The following is an 18,239-nucleotide window of genomic DNA, read 5'->3' on the forward strand; positions in this document are numbered from 1 at the left end:
TTTTGTCTCATCTCCTTATATATTAAACATAAATTTATTCAATTTTTAACATTTTTAATAGTTATTTTTATTGATAATTGATATGCAGCATTTTACCCATTAAAAATTTTTGAATTTTGTTATAAAATATTCGGTAAAAAAATATAAGAAAATTTATATGCTGAGGTTATTTATAAAAAAAGCTAATATTTTAAATTTTATATAAATCTAAAAATTTCTGATTTTTCTTACGACCTCCTTAATACTTAAAACCGATAGAATTAATTATTCAACTATTACAAGTTCCCATATCGGGGACATATTTAACATCTCTCTAATACCAGATTTATTGCATGGATCGAGATAGATTTCGCTTAATGATCTCATCCGAGTGTGATTCCGATCCTTCGGAATTAAGCATCGACACGGCTTTAAAGAACACCCACGCGCGACCTCCGTCCCATAGAGACGACCCGATTCGCAATTTTCTAGCTGGTTAAACCGAATGCGTCGCGGTTTTCCAATCTTTCCGCCCGCAACATCGCCCGCCCTTTGTTCACCGCGATCTTGTTGCGCTGACGTATGGGGCACCATGTGGCCGTCGCTGATAAGCGACGAATTGCGCTTTTATCAAATTACGAAGCGACTCCTGCGAGTATAAAAGCCGCTCCCTCGGGACGTCCGGCGTCAGCAGCTTTCCGGAGCACCGACGAGAAGCACTTCTGAGCCCTGCACTTGAAGAGCCCTTGCCGAGGCCTTTCGAAATACCTCGGAAAGCTTGGTCGCGGCAGTTTTCAGTTCCTCAGGTATGACACTTCTCGCTGTCGCGACATTCCACGATATTCTCGAGTTATTGAAATCCAGCGCAATACGTGTTACTCTAAATTTCGAGACGGGACATTGTTAAACAAAGAATTTAAAAAAAAAACATCATCACGTATGTTATAAAGAAACTAGTCTTCTTCCAAACGCATTGTACCATTCGCCTTTAGTTTTAAAATCTTTCAAACGCGATTTAATTGACTCGATACGAATAACGGAGATAACATTACTTTCTAATTAATTAAGATTGAGATTTGTAATAATATTTTGCGGCAGGATGCGGCGTACGCGCCACGTAGTGCTACCCGTGCGATCCTGGCAGTACATCGGACTTCTGATAGTATCGCTGGCATGTCTGACGCTAGGATTGGTATCCAGGGATAGAGAGGGACACTCCGGTAGTCTCGCAGGACCTGAGCTCACGCATCAAGCACCCCACGAGTATGAAATTATTCTTCCGGCTTAAAGTCGTAAATGTGTGCTTCCTAAATTGTACATGTTACGTCGATCTTTCTAAACTTTAAATATTATTTTTATTCTATCTCTTCTTAAATCTTCTAAGCACTTTATACCAATTATCTATATCTTTCATTTGTCACTTTCTTCTTATTCCTCTCTCTTATATGCATTTAAATGTCACTAATCTGTCACAAAGATGCTTTGCAATATCAAATTATGTCGGAAACATAAACGCCTTTAATTGTGCTCTTTATTAAAAATAAAAAAATTCTTTTTGTTTTTATAAATCTTTTTTATGTAAAATTGCTTGTTGCAAGAATTACAGAAGATCATTTTTTCTAGGGTGGACGCCTGTCCGAACTTGATTCCCTTTGTCAAAAACTCGATTGCCGAACCGGAAGAAGCTACGAAACCGCATAACGAACATAAAATAAAACTATCTGAATCAAGAGCATCACCTATATCTCGAAAATCAGTACTCTCTCGATCGCTGAGTTTCGATCGCTTGTCCAGGAGCGGTTCGCAGGAGATCAGAGAGCGATTGTCCGGAAACCGAGATCTAAGGGCAGTCGAAAGGCTGTCAAGATCGAGGACTCGCGTATCCGACGACAGATCCATCAACCGTTTTCGAGAATCCCGCTTTAGAACGAGCGCGCAGTCCCGCGACATCAGGAAATCCTTCAATCCCGCCACTCGATTCTCTCGATCGCGAGATCTGTTTAACGGAGCAACCGATCGCCGTTCTGCGAGTCGTTCCAAGCCAAATTTTGAGCGTCGTCTGGCCGATCCTCTAAACTCCCGGCTCGAAGATCGCCGATCTACGGAACGGCGCGAGCTCAACGAAATCGCGCAACGGCAAAATCGCGTCGATCGATCGGCGGACCGGCGAGATTCTCTGAATCTTCAGCGTCGTACGAGCGATCATCGCGGTCGTAAATCCCTCCCGACGGAGCGACAAGTCAATCGACAAGAATCGCGCGAAGTCCTAGCAGGTCGTCGCGAACACCGAGATCTGTCGCGAAATCGTGTCCCGAATGACCGATCCGAGATACGCGAACGTAGATCTCTATCTGTCGAGCGACGTATGTCAATCGAACATCGGGACGCGGTACGATCAGATCGTCGCGAGGATCGCAGGGATCTCTTAAATCGTTCGGCAAAATTCACTCGAAAGGATATCGATCGCAACGATAATCTGGATCGCCGAAACCGGGAACGGTCTCTGGAAAATCGTCGCGCTCTTCACGATCGCGTCGCTAATCAAGAACGTAGATCACGATTTTCGGTCGCTAGAAATTCTCGTGGAGATCTTATTAGGTCCGACGATCGTCAAACGCTGTCTCGCTCGATGGAACGTTCAGGATTCGACGATCTCAATCGCAATCGCCTTAGCAGACGATCAATCAAATCGGTTGAATTCAATACCGCGAGATCCGAGGAGCGCAGATTATCGGTCCGATCTATGGAACGTCGCGAGAATCGTATTGCTGATCGAAAATCCTTCAACAGGGCGATGCCACGACTCTCATCCGAGGACGTGCGTCGAGAAGGGATTAATCGCTCGCAAAGGACCGCAAGCCGACGTGATTCGCGTGAAAACGCGGCAGTCAGGGAGAATCATAGAATGACACGATCGCGTTACGATGTCGAAGAAATCACGAGTCGGGAACGAAAAGAAAGATTCGCACGATCCTCCCGTTTGGTCGAGCGTAATTCGGTGGATCATCGGGAAATCGCGAGAATCAGAGATTCCAGAGACTACGATCGCCGATCGCGCGAGGAACGAAGGATCGCGTTGCAGAGACCACGCGAAGCTGAACGACGAACGTCCGAACAAAGAATTCCGGAAAGACGAGTTTTAGAGCGACAAGTCGCTCTGGATTCGGTACGTCTCGATTCGCGAAAATTGTCGGAACGAAGGATCGACGGCAGTCCGAAATCACGTGAAGGATCCAGACTGACAGATCAACGTTTGGAAAGAAATCCGGAATCTCGAATTTCTCGCGGAAGACTCCTGGAAAAGCGATCTGCCCTCGATTCGCGAAAATTGGAACGAAGGATCGACGATAGCTCGAAATCCCGCGAAGGATTCAAGCTAGCAGATCGACGTTTGGAACGAAACTTTGAATCGCGAGTTTCTCGCGGAAGAATCCTGGAAAAGCGATCTGCCCTCGATTCGCGAAGATTGTCGGATCAAAGGATCGACGACAGTCCGAAATCACGCGAAGGATCCAGGCTGACAGATCGACGTTTGGAAAGAAATCCGGAATCTCGAGTTTCTCGCGGAAACATCCTGGAAAGGCGATCTACCCACGATTCACGAAGATCATCGGAACGAAGGATCCATGACGGTTCGCGGTCGCGTGAAAAATCCAGGATGCAGGATCGACGCGTGGAACGGAACTCCGAATTACGAAATTCGATCTCAATGCTCCCGATGGAGCGCAGAACGAATTCTATAACAGCATCTCTCGAGAACCAAGTTCTACGTTCATCAGAAACGCAACGCGAGGTCAGGCGTCTCAAGGAGCGCCAAGTGGCTCGATCAGTTGAGAATCGACCCACCGAGTTTCGTGAAAGAGAATCCATCAGACACTTGCGTCAAAGATCGGCGAGGAACATCGAGGACTCATCGAGACTCTCTTCTCTTCGCCGAGTCCACGTACCTGAACAAAATCGCAAACAACGAAGGCTGTCTACTGAGAGGACGCTCGCTAGAACCGTAGACAATGAACGATTATCCGCAAAATGGGAACGAATTTTGCAAAACGCACGCGTTGAAAGGAATGTAGAAACTAGAGCAAAAATCGTTCCTAATTCAATGAAGGACTTCGAATTTTTCAAGTATTCTATGGCCTACGATATTATGAAACAAGCTTTCGTCGTGGCATTATGTACCGTTTATGGGCTTTCTCTTTATAATGGAAAAAAATCCTCCATCGGGTAAGCCATTAAAATTACTGGAATTTCTTAGAACGCACACTATAAATAATAAAATAGTTATGATTCAGGCTATAAAAAACTTTGATCTTCAAAATAGATTGTCAATACTAATAAAATAAATTGTAACACTGTCTTGATGTCATGAATAAATTAGAATTCTTAACATATGTTATAATATTCTTGCAGCAACAACATAATGCAGCATGCGCAGCGCTTCGTATTTTGGTAAAATGGAAAAATAAATCCGGCTATCAAAAAACGGCACTGAAAATTACTTCTCTCTGGACCTATGCTTCTGTCGATCTTATTATTTTATGAATCAAGATATTATGTTGCAATATGTGTACTGTTTCCGAGAATACTCAGAATGTAGATTAATGTACAGCTCGATCCGTAGTAATGCGTAATATCTAAAAATATATGCTTCGTAGAAATGTGTATATCTAAGAAGATATATTTTGTGCGAAAATAAATAGTTGCAGTCGTAGTTAAATTCGTTGAAATAATTTTTCGAAACCTTTCGTCGCTATCTTTTTTTTTTACTATTTATAAAGTAAACGATTTATATATATATTCTTCTCAGATTTTATTTTACTCGACAAGTGTCTGGTAAATATCGATTGACACGATTTCTTAACCTGCGCTATATTGCCGTCGGATAAAATATCGATCCTTTAGCGCGAGAAGATTAAATTTATTAAAGTTATAATTTTGGATTTTGTACATTGCAAGTGACAAGCTTAAATCTATTTAGAAAAAGAATGTGATTGTGTGTACTTCAACGTAACCGAGTCTCAGGAAGATAATTGTCTCAAAGAGTCTGCAGATTTTGCGAAGAAAATACGAAAGATAGGCATTCTGATTGTTCGTCCTCAAGTCTCGGCTACATCGATTTGTGCGGTGTGCTTGCGTTTATTACGACGCATACAGAGAAGGCTACATTTGACGAGATCACCAACTAGGCTTGGCAACAATAGTAATAAACTAGAATACTTACGATACGATATACATGATATAGTCAACTTCGTTGATCGCGAATAAACCGACGTAGAGTATTATCCGAAATAAATATAGCGGTTTATCTCTTATAACGCTTATATATGTACAGCAAAGTTTCCAAAAAAATTATCCGTAAAAAACTAGATATCATTTAACTTTGGACGAAACCCTTACGAAGATATTTTTACATATCTATTTTCTTTTTCCTCCGTCCAATTGTCATGCTATACAATTATAAGAAGAAAACAAGCTGCAGCAACATCGATTTGGAGAAACGTTGCAAGCAGCCGTGCCATTTTATTCAGAGTCAATAAATAAATAAATAAATAAATAAAAAATATCTAATCCTAAAAGTACGACTTATTCTAAAAATTAATTTTTGATTCAATAAAATAGATTATGCTAATAGCGGGCAGTGTTCACAGACATTGCACGCGCGTGGCAAGAAAATTGGCGACGGAGAGAGATTGAAAAAGGTAATTCAATCGTACGTTCGTTCGTTCGTTATTATGTACGCTACTGTTAGTTACGCAGTAAGCGTTTCTCTCTTTGGCAGTGATCCGAGCCTACCGAGTCATTTGCGAGCTCTGTACGGATGGATGACCTCGCAGAACAAACGTTGTCACGGACGCAAGAAATAGTTCTCATCAATTCTGGAAGAGTTGATGGAAGTATGGACTAAACATTTGGCTCAGGGTCGCGAACGAACGCGTTTACGCACCTATACTTTGACACTTAAAATACCTAATGCCTCTCTCGAATTATTTAAGCTACATCGCAAATACTTAGTCTTGTAAAAATTATCACAATATTCGATGACGAACCGAGAACCATACAAATGCGCTGTGACTATTTAGGGACAATCTCTCGATTCAGCGATAATCAATGGACGTTAGCGATCTCCTGTAGCATTCCTAAGATATGATCGAGTTCTTGTCGGAAGTAGCAAAGCTGCCGATTCTTGCCCTTTTCGTTCTTACTACAGTCTCTACACTGCGTTCGATTCCTCAGTAAATCACGAATTAACGTCTGCAAGGTCATCTCCCTACTCTCGTGCCGTTGCTGAAGAATTGTGATCTTGTCCTGCAGCAATTGCAATTGTTCCGTTCCCTGAAACGGAAATACCATGTCAAGGACCGCTTTAAAAAATGGACTATTTTTTACGTACCGGCGTTGATAAGTACTTGACTTTCTCGGTCAGCGTTTTCACTTTATTCTCTAAGTGCTCTCTTTCGGCCTTCAACATGATCACCTGCTCCTTATAATCTCTGAACTTCTCGACCTGTTCTTTCAAGTGCGATATGATTGCTCCCTGAGTATTAATCTGACCCTATTAAAAATAAAAATTATGAAATAATAAAAATTCCTAGCCATAACAGATAAATATATTGAGATATAAGCGAAGCAGAGGTTTGTACTACTCAAAAGTTGCTACTAGTTTTTTCTTGTATGATTTGAAAAAATAAGGGATATGTCAGGTGTTTGCTAAGCGTTACAAACCTGTAACTTTACCACTTTAGAATCTCCGATCTTGACGCTATATTCTTTCACAAGAGTGGCCATCTCTCGCTCGTGTTCCTCCTGCAAGAGATTCAAATCGTGCAGTCTCTTACTCTTCAGCGCCATGAAGTCCTTGTTCATTTTGTTTAGCTCTTCCTTCAGGATGTCGTTTTCGTTGGTCAACTTCTTGATAACCCCATTCTTGCCGTTCTCCGTGTACTGCATCGGATCGTACAACTTTGGCGTCGACGACGACAGTCTCTGCGAGTCGGAAACATGTCCGTTCTGGTAGACATTCGAATTCTGATCATTTCCTTCGCCGTTCTTCAGTCCTCGGAACGCCTTATCGAAATCCATGCTTCTGAAGCTCCTACGATCATTCAGCAATTTCTCCCGCTCCTTCTGCAGTCGCCGGTTTGTCTTTTGAAGCTCCTGATACTCCTTGGTTATTTTTGAGACCGCTTTATCCTTGTTCGCGATCTCCAGCTTCAAGCCTCTTATAGTGGCGATGAGATGCGCGTCTTCCTTCGGATTTTGAGACTTCGGCCCAACCTTCATCTTTTCCTTCTTATCTTCCACGGCTGAAGCTCTGTCATCTTTCTTGTTATTCTCCACACTCTTGCTCTCGACATATCTCATCGTTTGCGTGAACATGTCATTGTACAACTTGTGTTCCTTCGTAGTTGCCTCCAACAGTTTCGCCTCCAGCTCCATCACCTGCGTCGTGTACTTCTCCTTCATGTCAGAGAATTTCTTCTGCAGGTCAACCAGATTCTGCTGCGCGATATCCTCCTTGGCCTTGATCTCGTTTTCGAGACTCGCTATTCTCTCCTCCAGAAGCTTTACCTTCTCGGAACCAATCTTGTCTTGTTCCGAGTTGGCGGTCAGTATGAGTGCCGACACTGAGTCGGGGTTCTTCCTCTTGAGTATACGCTCCAATTCGCGCACTTGTCTGTTCAGGTCTGTGACCTTCTTGTTGTCCAGAATCACCTGATCCTTGAGTCTCTGGGTCAACTGCTTTTCGCGCTCGACGTGGCTCTTGCTTATCTGCAATTTCTCCTGGAGATTCCCCTCCCTAGCTCTGAGCTCCAGCAGTTCCTTCTCCAAGGGCAGGACGTTCTGCTGAAACTTGTCCAAATCCTGTTTAGTCATTCGCAATTGCTCCGATTTGGAGCTCAATTTGATACTCAAATCTTCTATCTGTTTCTTAAGTTCTAACTCCGTGGTGGTCATCACTTGCAGCCGATCCGTGATAAAGTTATTCTTCGCTCTCAACTGCTCCTTGAACATATCCAATTCGTCCGCGAGCAAACTGTTCTGTTGCATTAGATCGTCGTTCTTCAACAAGTAATCGGCATTCTTCTCCTTCAGCTCGGACACCTCGAGGTTCAACTTCAACGTCTCCTCCTGAAGATCCTTCACCCGATCGGCGAGCTGTTGTGTATCGTTCGCTTCTGATATCGTGCTCTTCTGCTTAGACTGTAAATTCTTCAATTCCTCTTGCATACGTTTCGTATCTTGCATTAGCTTCTTGTTCTCGGTCTCATAAGCACGGATCAGGCTTTCCTGCTTCTCCAGTTCTTGTTCTAAAAGAGCGATTTTCGTATCGTTTTTGGGAGGAATCTCTACGCGCCGTTCGTTCAGAGAGACCTCATCGATTCTCGCCTTCAAGATTATATTTTGTTTCTTCAAGGCAAACAGCTCTCCCTCGAAGGACGTACGCATGTCCTCGATTTGACTCTTGTACAGCTTTGCCTCGGCCTCCAACTGTTGCTTCAGCAGCATGTTCTTGTGTCTCTCCTCGCGACATAACATCTCCCAATCGAGTTTTATTGGGATCTGCTTCGAATCTCCGGCGGCCATGAAATTTTTCTTGTAAGCGTCGGGCGATTTCATCTGGGACGCAGCTGGTAAGCTGGATGTGGAGCCAATTTTAATTCCAGACTCCAGTTTTGATCTTAAGGACGAGTTAGGTTTCGGCGCGGTTTTGGAAATCGGTCGGGATTGTACTTTCGGCTTTACCATCGATGATTTTCTGGGAACCGGATTTACAGGTTTTTTAGATACATCTAAAGCTTTATTAATTCTGATATTTTCGAGGGAGGTTCTCAAGGGAGGCTGGCATATCTGATCGTAGCTCTTGGACTTGCAGAATCTTATCTCTTTCTTCGATTGGTTATTACTCGGTGCACTAACAATACGGTCGATTTTAGATACATCTATTGCTTTACCCGAAACGCCAGGTGCTTCTTGATGATGCATCTTTGAGATCTTTGGTACTTTAGCGGCATATAAATCTTCCACTTTTGCGTCTACATTTGTTTCCGAACAAGCAGATTCCTTGAGCGCGGAATCTGCTTTTTCCGTTTTCTCCGCGTTCTCTTTCGCAACATTTTCATTTAACTTTTCAGCCATAAGTTTGGGTATCGCATCTGCGAATAATTCTAATCTCGGCGTCAATCCTACCGTATACAATTCACTTTCAGGATTAACTGCCTTTTTATTAGCTTCTGTCACATTTTTATTGCTTTCTTTCTCTGTAACTTTCGATATAGTCTTCTTAGATTCATTACTAGAATGTTTTAAGAATGTTGTCCCGCCTGACAGAGAATTCAGTGCCCCTTTATGTCGTCCTTCGCTCATGCTGAAATCGCTGTCATTAATTTCATGATCTTTGTGTGCACCGTTAATGGCCGGTAATTCCTTTCCTAATATCTCGGAAAATTCTTTTTCTGGGAATTCTGGGGTTTTGCCACTAGCTAATTGACTCTCCTTGGTCGATAATACCTCGCCATTAGTAGATTTCAAAAACAGATCATACATCGCGTTAGACTCTTTTGATTCCAGCTCTGTTTTGTCTGTATTCTGCCCTTGAAGCAACTTCAAGAAATGCGAAAAATCTTCCTGCCCGAAACTGGAACTACCAGACATCCCGCCCTCCGCTTTCTCCTTAGATCTTCTCAACAAATCTTCGAAAAAGTCCTTATCCACGTCCGTGATCTCCTTCTGCAGATTCTCTTTATCCATTTCAATTTTCTTCGTGCTCTTCAGTTCCTCGGACTTGGAATGCCTCTCAATCGGGTCGTCCAAATCGGAACTGCTCGATATTTCGACTTTCTGTTCCTCGAACTTTCTTCTTTGAAATTCCAGCGTTTTCGGTGGTCTCAAACTACTGAGATTTTCATAAACGATTTCAAATCCTGGACTATTCTCCCGTCTCCTCTCGTTCTTCGGACTCCTCTTTATCTTTTCTGTTTCTTTATGCACTTCTTCCTCTATTAATTGAAAAATGTCAGCTTCCAGTTGCCTTACTCTGTTCAGGCTTTCGTCTTGATTCTCTGGCACTAGAGTATCAGATTTCGATATACTTTTCGATAGGGTGTTACAATTTTCCCTGACTAACTTCTCAGCCTCTTCTAATAATTCTTCCACAGACTTCTCTTCTTCGATGGGATTCTTACTGGAGCCACCAGATTTTGTACGTTCAGGACACGAATTAGGGCTTAATGCCCCAGCGATTTTGCTCATTTCCTCCAGCATACTGCCGATATCCTCGTCAGTGGCATCTACACGAGACATAAGCGAATTAATCGAGCGCAAACATCAATTTGGAAAACTCCGGCTTTACGCGCTACGTGAAAACTTACTTTCAAAGTCTGACGGATATTTATCAAAAGCCGCAGATGCGAGTATGTCGCATAACGTGTCATCCTTGTCTTTCGCTTCTCCTTCGCTTTTGGATACTGCCTAAAAGTCATTCAAAGCAACATGTCAAAAACGGTAGGCAATAAAAGCAATTAAGAATATTATTCTTCTTAACGAGGGAAATGTTTCATCGCTTGTTTCAGTCAATCACCTTGCACATCCTCTCTTTCTCGAGGAAGTCTTTCATAGAAGAGCTGACATCCGGTGAAGGAGTAGGAGACTGCTTGGTCTTCGCATCCGCGCTCTTGGCACTCAGGACACCCAGACGTGTTTCAGGCCTCTTCAACCACCACTTATCCGGCGCATCTTTCCTGTCGGCCGATAACTGTTCGGCTTTCTTGGTAGCTTTAGGTTTCTCTTTAATTCGCACCGAGTTCTCCCCGACGCTTAGACTTATGGAGGATCCCAAGGTATCATCCTCCGTGGAGATTAACTAAAAGAAACATATTCAAAACGCGTGAAACTTCTCATTTGTTCTATTTAGCAAAAAGAGGAATAATCAGAATTTCTAAAGTTAAACGTTTGAAAATCTCATAGAACGATCGAACGAGGATTCGACAAGGAGTTTAGGTTTAGGTTTAGGTTAAGCGCGCGCGGTCCGCGAGCAAATAACAACCTGTGAAACTCACATCTTCGATCCGCGGCGATTTCCTGGCGCCCGAAGACATCTCGCCCTTCCTCGGCCGTAATTAAATCAAGTCAGACCACCGTGTACAACCGGTCATTCCTCACGAACCGCTTGACACCTGCCATACTTTTTGTTTGTTTGTTACCTGTAATTCGTTCGGTTGCCACAACGCTGCGATCGCGACGGCAAAACACAATTCCCGGTGTCGGGTGTGTACGAAGTGCGCACGCGCCGGTATGTAGTATGTATATGTATGTATATACATACTTGGCGCGAGACACTACCGTGTACCGTGCGTACCGTGTCTCTTGACTTAGCTTTATATGCGATCAAAGATCCATATACGAAGCTTATGAAAACAAAGCTTCTTCTATGAGGAAGCAAATGAGTTAATGTTCTAGATTTATTTTAATACAGGACCAATTATTATCGAAAAAAACATTAAAATTAAAGTTTCAGGCTTTCGGCCTGTTTAATATACTTAAAAAAATTCATATTTTACACGAAAATATTTCTCCAGCGTATAAATTATAAAGTAGTATTTAAATGCAGATTGCACGATAAAATCTCTTCCTTAAAACATTAGTCGCAATATCGTTAACAAAACGTAATTAGAAAATTAGAAATTAGCTTTTCGAAACGTTTTATTGCTATTCGACTTGCCGTGTCTTCATAACAGTGTCATTTAACATTATATATTACATGTAGTTTTTAAGAAGACAAGAGAAAAACGATGGGATCAGGACGGTGATTTTATAATAATTGCAATTGCATAATTTACACGTATATATAATTATATATAACATTTATTAATCAGTTAAATGATATGAGAGATATATCTACCGCATAACAGTAACTATTTCTTTATTTGTGTATCGACAGACAGATAATTCAGAGAAACGCTTTGCAACAATTAAGGAATTGTACAAACTTATATGCAGTTTATTGATGTAATTTATCGAAATAATCGCCGAATGAATGAAAGATTTAACGACATAATGTGATATTATTCAATTTAATTTTCAACAACGTTAAAAAAATAGAGTGTAATTAGTCACTACTTAACAAATATTTCACTGCGTGTGTCCAATGTCGATTAATGCAAGTCTGAATTAATATATTAAACAGCCACAAAGTAACTGTGTCTTTAAATCTTTTTTACGCAGAGTATGTAATTCTTTCGAATGAGGAACAATCGTCAAACTATGGAGATCATCGATATTAATATATAAAAAACCTGCGATGTACCAGTAGAAAGATCAATTTTCAATTGTTACATCCGTTGACTTACATAATTTGGAGTTCTCCAAAAAATCGGGTATCGTCGTTATTTTCATACACATATCACATGTTTTCATCGAAAATATCGACATATAATATATATATTTATATATTTTGTTTCTCATAAAATATACCTCTATCTCTATATCTTAATTATTTCTCAATCTTTGAAGGCGACTTGTGAATTTCTACATAAAATCTTAAGCGTATGTTGCAACAGTTGTCACAGTTCAACGTATTTAAGTCAGCAAACAAGATCTAAGTATGCACATGGATATGTATTACATTATAATACATATTATGTATAATATATATATATTATAATATTATACATATATGATAAGTGAAACTATATTGCATATATAGTTTCATATATATAAAATATATATACAAATATTGTTATTAATATATATATATATATACTATATATAATAAGTAAATATTATATATATTTATATAATATATATCCATATATATCGCTTATTGAATATAAATCATATAGTATAGATAGTAACAGATAATATTAAATCTAAATAAAGTACATTATGTACATAAAGAATTTGCTATTAAACCTGCTATTAAATGAGAAATAGCAGCTATTTCTCATTTACCCTTACACTTGATAATCTTAATAAAATGATCTATTTGGATTTCATCAAGAAAATTGATTCCAAAAAGAAAGAAAAAGGCATATATAATCAGCTAATGTAAAATGTCGGAAAAAAAATAAGTATAAGAATTTGGTCAAATTTTTAGGGACAGGCACATTTTATATGAACTATCATCTTGTTATCCTTATAAGATGTTTAAACTTAAACAAAAGCACTTTTCATTTTATGAGCAAGAAAAAAATATTCAAAAGAAAAAATCAGACGTAAATTGAAAGATCTATAATGTACATTGTCATACAATCACAAAGATTTCTTAATCCTTTATACATCTTTCATACTTCGTCAGAAGTGTCCTAATGTCATTCTCCGAACGACAACAGAGATATCTAGAAGACATTTTAATTTTTCGAACGATCTTCAGACAGTTCGTGGACTTGGTGTCTCTTGGGAAAGATCAATCGTAGTAGCACGCATGCAATCTGAACAATTCCTTAGTCATAAAACTGACATTGCACGACTCGCAATAGTGCTTGATGTTCTCGGATAGCTTTAGCATCGGTGACTTCTTCGCACCTTTGTTAATCGTGTCCATCAGCTTTCTCGCTTGCAGCCTCTTCACCGACCACTCCATAAAATCGCTCTTTCTCGTCTTACCGTTCCTCAGGCAAGCGTCCTGGCTTCTCAGGCACTTCGGCGAGTAATTCGCCGCGGGAAACCGACACGTCTTCTTCGTCTTCACCAAGCCGTTCTTCACAATGTTGGGGAGCGACTTTCGCTCGGCCAGCTGGAACTGACCTCGAAATTGCGACTTGAGATAATCTCGCTGACTGACGTTACCGTTGTTCGTCGTTGCTTCAACATTCGCGGGTAACGCGACGAGTTTGCTCAGTAATCGAGGTGCCGCTGTCGCATTGGTCGTTTTACTGAGCACCATAGCCTCCAAATCGTCTAGAACCTCCTGTTTTACTTTCAAGTTTGGAGTGTCCGATGCACTCTTGTTGTTTGAATACAGTTTCGAGCTCTGCTCGTCCGTCTTGCGTTTCTTCGTGCGATGCTCTGAAACTTTTCTCTTCATCTTTGGCTCTTGGTAGTCTACGACACTCCTTCTCGGCCTTAAGTTGCGCCCTTTGGGTTCGTCCGTCAGCTCCACCTTGATCTGCCGTGTCGGCTCGAGGTCTGAGGTGGACGTCGTCTTCGTGTCGGAAACGTTCGACTTGCTTAACGCGGATGGTCCCGGATTGACACTCGACATTCTCTTTTTATTCGACGCATAGTTCACCAGATTCTTCCTGGGTCTCAGATTCCGCACTATTGTACTCTTGACAACCGCCCGGCTCTCAGGAAACGTTTCGAGTCTACCGTGAGGGTGATTCCGCGTTTCCGGAGAGGCATCTTTGGTACTCGTGTCTGTGGCCAGATGATCTCGCGCGTTCCCGACGGCGTTCTCGACGCGCGGCGGACGATTCTGCGGGCAATCCGGGAACACCGACTGCGTGAAGAGATTTCGCTTGAACGGTTTTAACCGCGCGGTGGTGTCCTCGAGAGTCCTCTTCCGCGAGACGTCCGCGATTCTGCCGCATCTAGGCATCTGTCCCTCGTAATTCTGACAGAGCCCCGCTGTGGTTCTCGTCGATCTGCTTTGGTCCTTCTTATCACAGCAGCATCGGTAGCGCGAGAACGCCGCGTACGTCAATCCGTCGTGGATGCCGTCGGTCGGGTACGCCACCGAGTTCATCGAGTTGATGTAGTCGATGTTCTCCACCAGCGGTTCCAGCTCGTACACGTCATAGTCGAGCGGCTCCGCTTTGATCTTCACGTTCTCGATGTGCACCATCGGCACGCCAATCTTCTCCTTACCGCCACCCTTCCGCATCCACGACAGCTGACTCTTCAGCGCCGCGTCCGTCTTCAGGCAGTCTACGTAGAACTTGTGGAATTCCTCCAACTTGTAGCTGCACCGGTGGCACATCTGTTTCGGCAGTAGATCCATCTCGTGCACCTGGGAAACGCATAGCAAACACATAGGAATCAGAAGGACCTGCGAGTTCTCGGAGAATCAATCGCCGATCGAGGAGTTCGTTCGATTCGATCTTTTATGAAGAAATTAATTTTGAGAAGATTAATCTAAATTCAAATCAATTTTGGCAGGCGTAAAATTCATTTTCTCCAAGATTTACGTTTCCAAGTACTTGCAAGAATAAAAAATGAAAAAAAATCACCGCGTTCTTGTTACACCGGACGCCTCGATCGTCGTAATTGCTGTTCGGTCATTGATGAGATACGAAATATCGAGTAATCGCAAGACTGAATTGTCGAATTGTAGAAAAAAAAAGAGAAGTAAACACGTGCGTTGTCACCTGATATGCGTATCGAAGAATGACATGCCATTCAAGCTTGGAAACTTCCGTTTATTAACATACTCGCTCCTAGCTCCCATCCATATTGCCCTCGCTAATTACTTCAAAGAATCGTATAACGACGTGGTTCTAGAACAGAATTCTAGATTCTACCCTACTCCTTGATTTATATTTTAAATATATAAGTATATAGTATTTTGAATATTTTATAACATTATGTATATATATATTTATAGTAATTTAATATAAAAAATACAGCTGGAAATGTAAAAGCACACGTTGAAGCGAATTTCAGCGAAATGACAATATTAAGTGATAAATGCTCTTTACACGCAATTTATGGCGACTTCGAATTGTTTATCCCTTTCCATTACGCACGTGTGCGATAACATTTACGCGAATAGATCGGCTAACTCGAAGATATCGTATCTCAAGATTGCCTCGATTACTTAATTTGGAAAGTAACGCTACAAACTTAAAACGTGAAAATAAATTCAGAACAAATTGATTTACTAATTTTGAGTCTGAATGCGGATTGATTGGAAACAATATTTACAAACACTTAAAAAATATGCACTAATTATTTTTTGTCAGAAAAAATGTTACCTATTGTAATCTTATCAATGAGCTAGCTATTTTCTTTGTCGTTTATTTATTACAACTAATATAGATTGACGTCAATTATTACGTACTTTATTGTTCTCCTAAATATAAATTTTTCCATATTTATTATAATTAACAAATAATTATATATTTTGACCTGACTGGCCACTCTTTATTAAAAATATTAAATTGTCACGATGTTTTTGTTTCGACCATGGGTTGTGGTTCTTGTCAAGATACTAATCTAACAATAAGTCATAACTGTAAAAATGTGGCTATTATACAAAAACATCTTCTCCTTCATGAGGTTGTATCAAACTTACAAAACATCTTTTAAATTATAAATTTTTTTTAACACTATCTCTTAAAGGCAAGGATGTTTTTTGTACTACATTATAGCTACATTTCTACAGTTATGACTTAGATTAGCGTTTGATAAGGACTAGAGACCCTCTAACAGAGTCTGGCCATAAGGCCAGTTTTATCAAAATCCTGCGAGAGAGAAGGATATACATTCATATCGCTTTCTCTTTCTCTCTTATATCTTTTTCTCTTTCTATTTCTCTTGCTTTGACAAAACTGGCGGACCAATCAAAACTGGCTGTCCTTATGGCCAGACTCTGTTAGAGGGTCTCTAATAAAGACCATGGTCGAAAGATCGTGACAATTTAATTTAATGTTCAATAAAGGTGACCGCGGTCCAGGTCGAACTATATAACTGTTTGTTAATTATTACTGGTGAAACAAAATACTAATTTCTGTCCATTACAATTAATGTGTGATTCACGTTAAAATAAAAAAAAATAAATAAAAAAAAGTGGTGAAAAAAGTGAAAGAAAAGTTCTAAGAGTGCGGTCGAGATCTCCGAGGGGATCGTCGATGCGAAAAATCTGTGGCGCGAAACCACCGCGATCCGACGCCCACAAGGAGCCTATGAGATCACTCGAATCTCTCCCTCTCTCGCTTTTTTCCAATTACGCAATGTAATCCGCGCTCCCGGACATTTCGGAGCGCATTCTCGTTTCGCGCGCAAAACCGACGATAACCTCACTTTTTGCGCAAATCGATAGTTTTGCCCCCGAAAAAAGAGCCGAGAAATCGCTCCCCCTCGTCCCCGCGGGGAGCCCCGGCGCCCCTCGCACGTGGTCGGCGACGCGTGTCCTGCTCTCGGACAAAGGGTGCCCTATTCGGCCCTTCTCTCCCCCGCGCGCGGGATTCTGCTTTCCCGCGTTCGCTGTCTCGCTGACTCGGCAGTTACGGCACGCGAACGCGGAAGTCCTATCTTGTTTTTTCGCCGCATGCTGCATTTTGCCGAAATGGATGTAGAGAAACGAACTGGAGCCGCTGGAGCGTCGAATGAGGTGGAGGATGGAGGGGGAGAGGGTCGAAAGAAAGCGCGCTCCACGCGCGCGGCTAATAAAGAGAACGGACCTTGCGTTTCGTAACGAGATGGTCAGCAGGGGGGAGGGGGGGGGTGGAGGGTGCGCTCTGGTCGCTCTGGTCCCGCCGTTGTGCAAGGACGATGAGAGTGCACGCGGGCGCATACCCTGATACCCTCCCGATTGGAATTGGAGAAGGGAGTCGCGAAAGGGGAACGCTCAGCGCTGGAAAGAAACGGAGACGGAGGAGAGGGCGCGAAGGAGCGAACGCGTACGTGCGAGCGCGAGAGAGAAGGAGAGAGAGAGAGGAAAAAGAGAGGGAGGGAGAGAGAAAGCGTAATGACGTACCATGATGGGTAGCACGGCGTTGATTTTCCGGACGTGATTCTCGCTCTCGTCGAAGATGTTGATCGAGATGCCCGAGTGCTGGCCGCAGAGGCGGCACACGCGGCTCGATTCGAGGGTCTCCATGCCCGCGCAGCACTCCGGGGCCCTCGGCCTCGCCACGCTCGCTCCGCTAACTTCTCTCTCGCGCGCGTCGCTGCTCGGCTGGCTCGCGCTTGCCTTGCCGCTCGCCTCTCAGCGGTCGCGGTCTCACCGTCTCAGCAACTCAGCAACACACCAGCCCTCACTCGCTCGCGCCGCGCGACGTCGCACGCGCGCTCGCGCGCGCGCACCTCAGCTCGGTTCTCGGCCCGCTTTATCCCGTTCTGTCCCCGCTGAACGCCTCACCGTCCCTCACCACTCACCGCGCTTCGCTCCGCTCCGTGTCCCCGGACTCCCCGGCGCGCGCCCTGCCCTACAGTGCCCTGCACCCGTATGCGCTCGCGCTCGTGTACGTCCGCGCCCTACCCGCGGGAATCCAGAAAAGCCCATGAAAAAGCAAAGCGGAGTGGAAAGTGGAACGGAGCGAGAGAGAGAGAGAGAGAGAGAGAGAGAGAGAGAGAGAGGGAGGGAGCAGAAGGGGAGGGAG

The 18,239-nt window shown here is 42.6% G+C and overlaps 3 protein-coding genes across 4 annotated transcripts; 1 reads left to right on the forward strand and 2 right to left on the reverse strand.

The window, feature by feature from the left end:
• Positions 1-640: 640 nt before the first annotated feature.
• LOC139822756 (uncharacterized) lies at positions 641-4,696 on the forward strand. The gene is made up of 4 exons (XM_071794742.1): positions 641-785; positions 1,078-1,242; positions 1,603-4,203; positions 4,390-4,696. Exons 2-4 carry the CDS (start codon positions 1,079-1,081, stop codon positions 4,430-4,432), a joined length of 2,808 nt encoding a protein of 935 aa, XP_071650843.1. The 5' UTR covers positions 641-785; position 1,078; the 3' UTR covers positions 4,433-4,696.
• A 180-nt stretch (positions 4,697-4,876) lies between these two features.
• On the reverse strand, positions 4,877-11,193 carry LOC139822755 (uncharacterized). Of its 2 annotated transcripts, none has more exons than XM_071794741.1 (6): positions 11,037-11,193; positions 10,559-10,840; positions 10,350-10,449; positions 6,715-10,268; positions 6,371-6,532; positions 4,877-6,312 (listed from the first exon to the last, which is right to left on the reverse strand). In XM_071794741.1, exons 1-6 carry the CDS (start codon positions 11,073-11,075, stop codon positions 6,085-6,087), a joined length of 4,365 nt encoding a protein of 1,454 aa, XP_071650842.1. In that variant the 5' UTR covers positions 11,076-11,193; the 3' UTR covers positions 4,877-6,084. The 2 variants fall into 2 exon arrangements, with proteins under 2 accessions (XP_071650842.1, XP_071650841.1); XM_071794740.1 differs by having other exon boundaries at positions 6,703-10,268.
• Positions 11,194-11,823: 630 nt separating this feature from the next.
• LOC139822766 (uncharacterized) lies at positions 11,824-18,208 on the reverse strand. The gene is made up of 2 exons (XM_071794774.1): positions 17,615-18,208; positions 11,824-14,926 (listed from the first exon to the last, which is right to left on the reverse strand). Exons 1-2 carry the CDS (start codon positions 17,735-17,737, stop codon positions 13,382-13,384), a joined length of 1,668 nt encoding a protein of 555 aa, XP_071650875.1. The 5' UTR covers positions 17,738-18,208; the 3' UTR covers positions 11,824-13,381.
• Positions 18,209-18,239: the final 31 nt, after the last annotated feature.

Source organism: Temnothorax longispinosus, chromosome 12 (assembly GCF_030848805.1).
Source record: "Temnothorax longispinosus isolate EJ_2023e chromosome 12, Tlon_JGU_v1, whole genome shotgun sequence".
Lineage (NCBI taxonomy): Eukaryota > Metazoa > Arthropoda > Insecta > Hymenoptera > Formicidae > Temnothorax > Temnothorax longispinosus.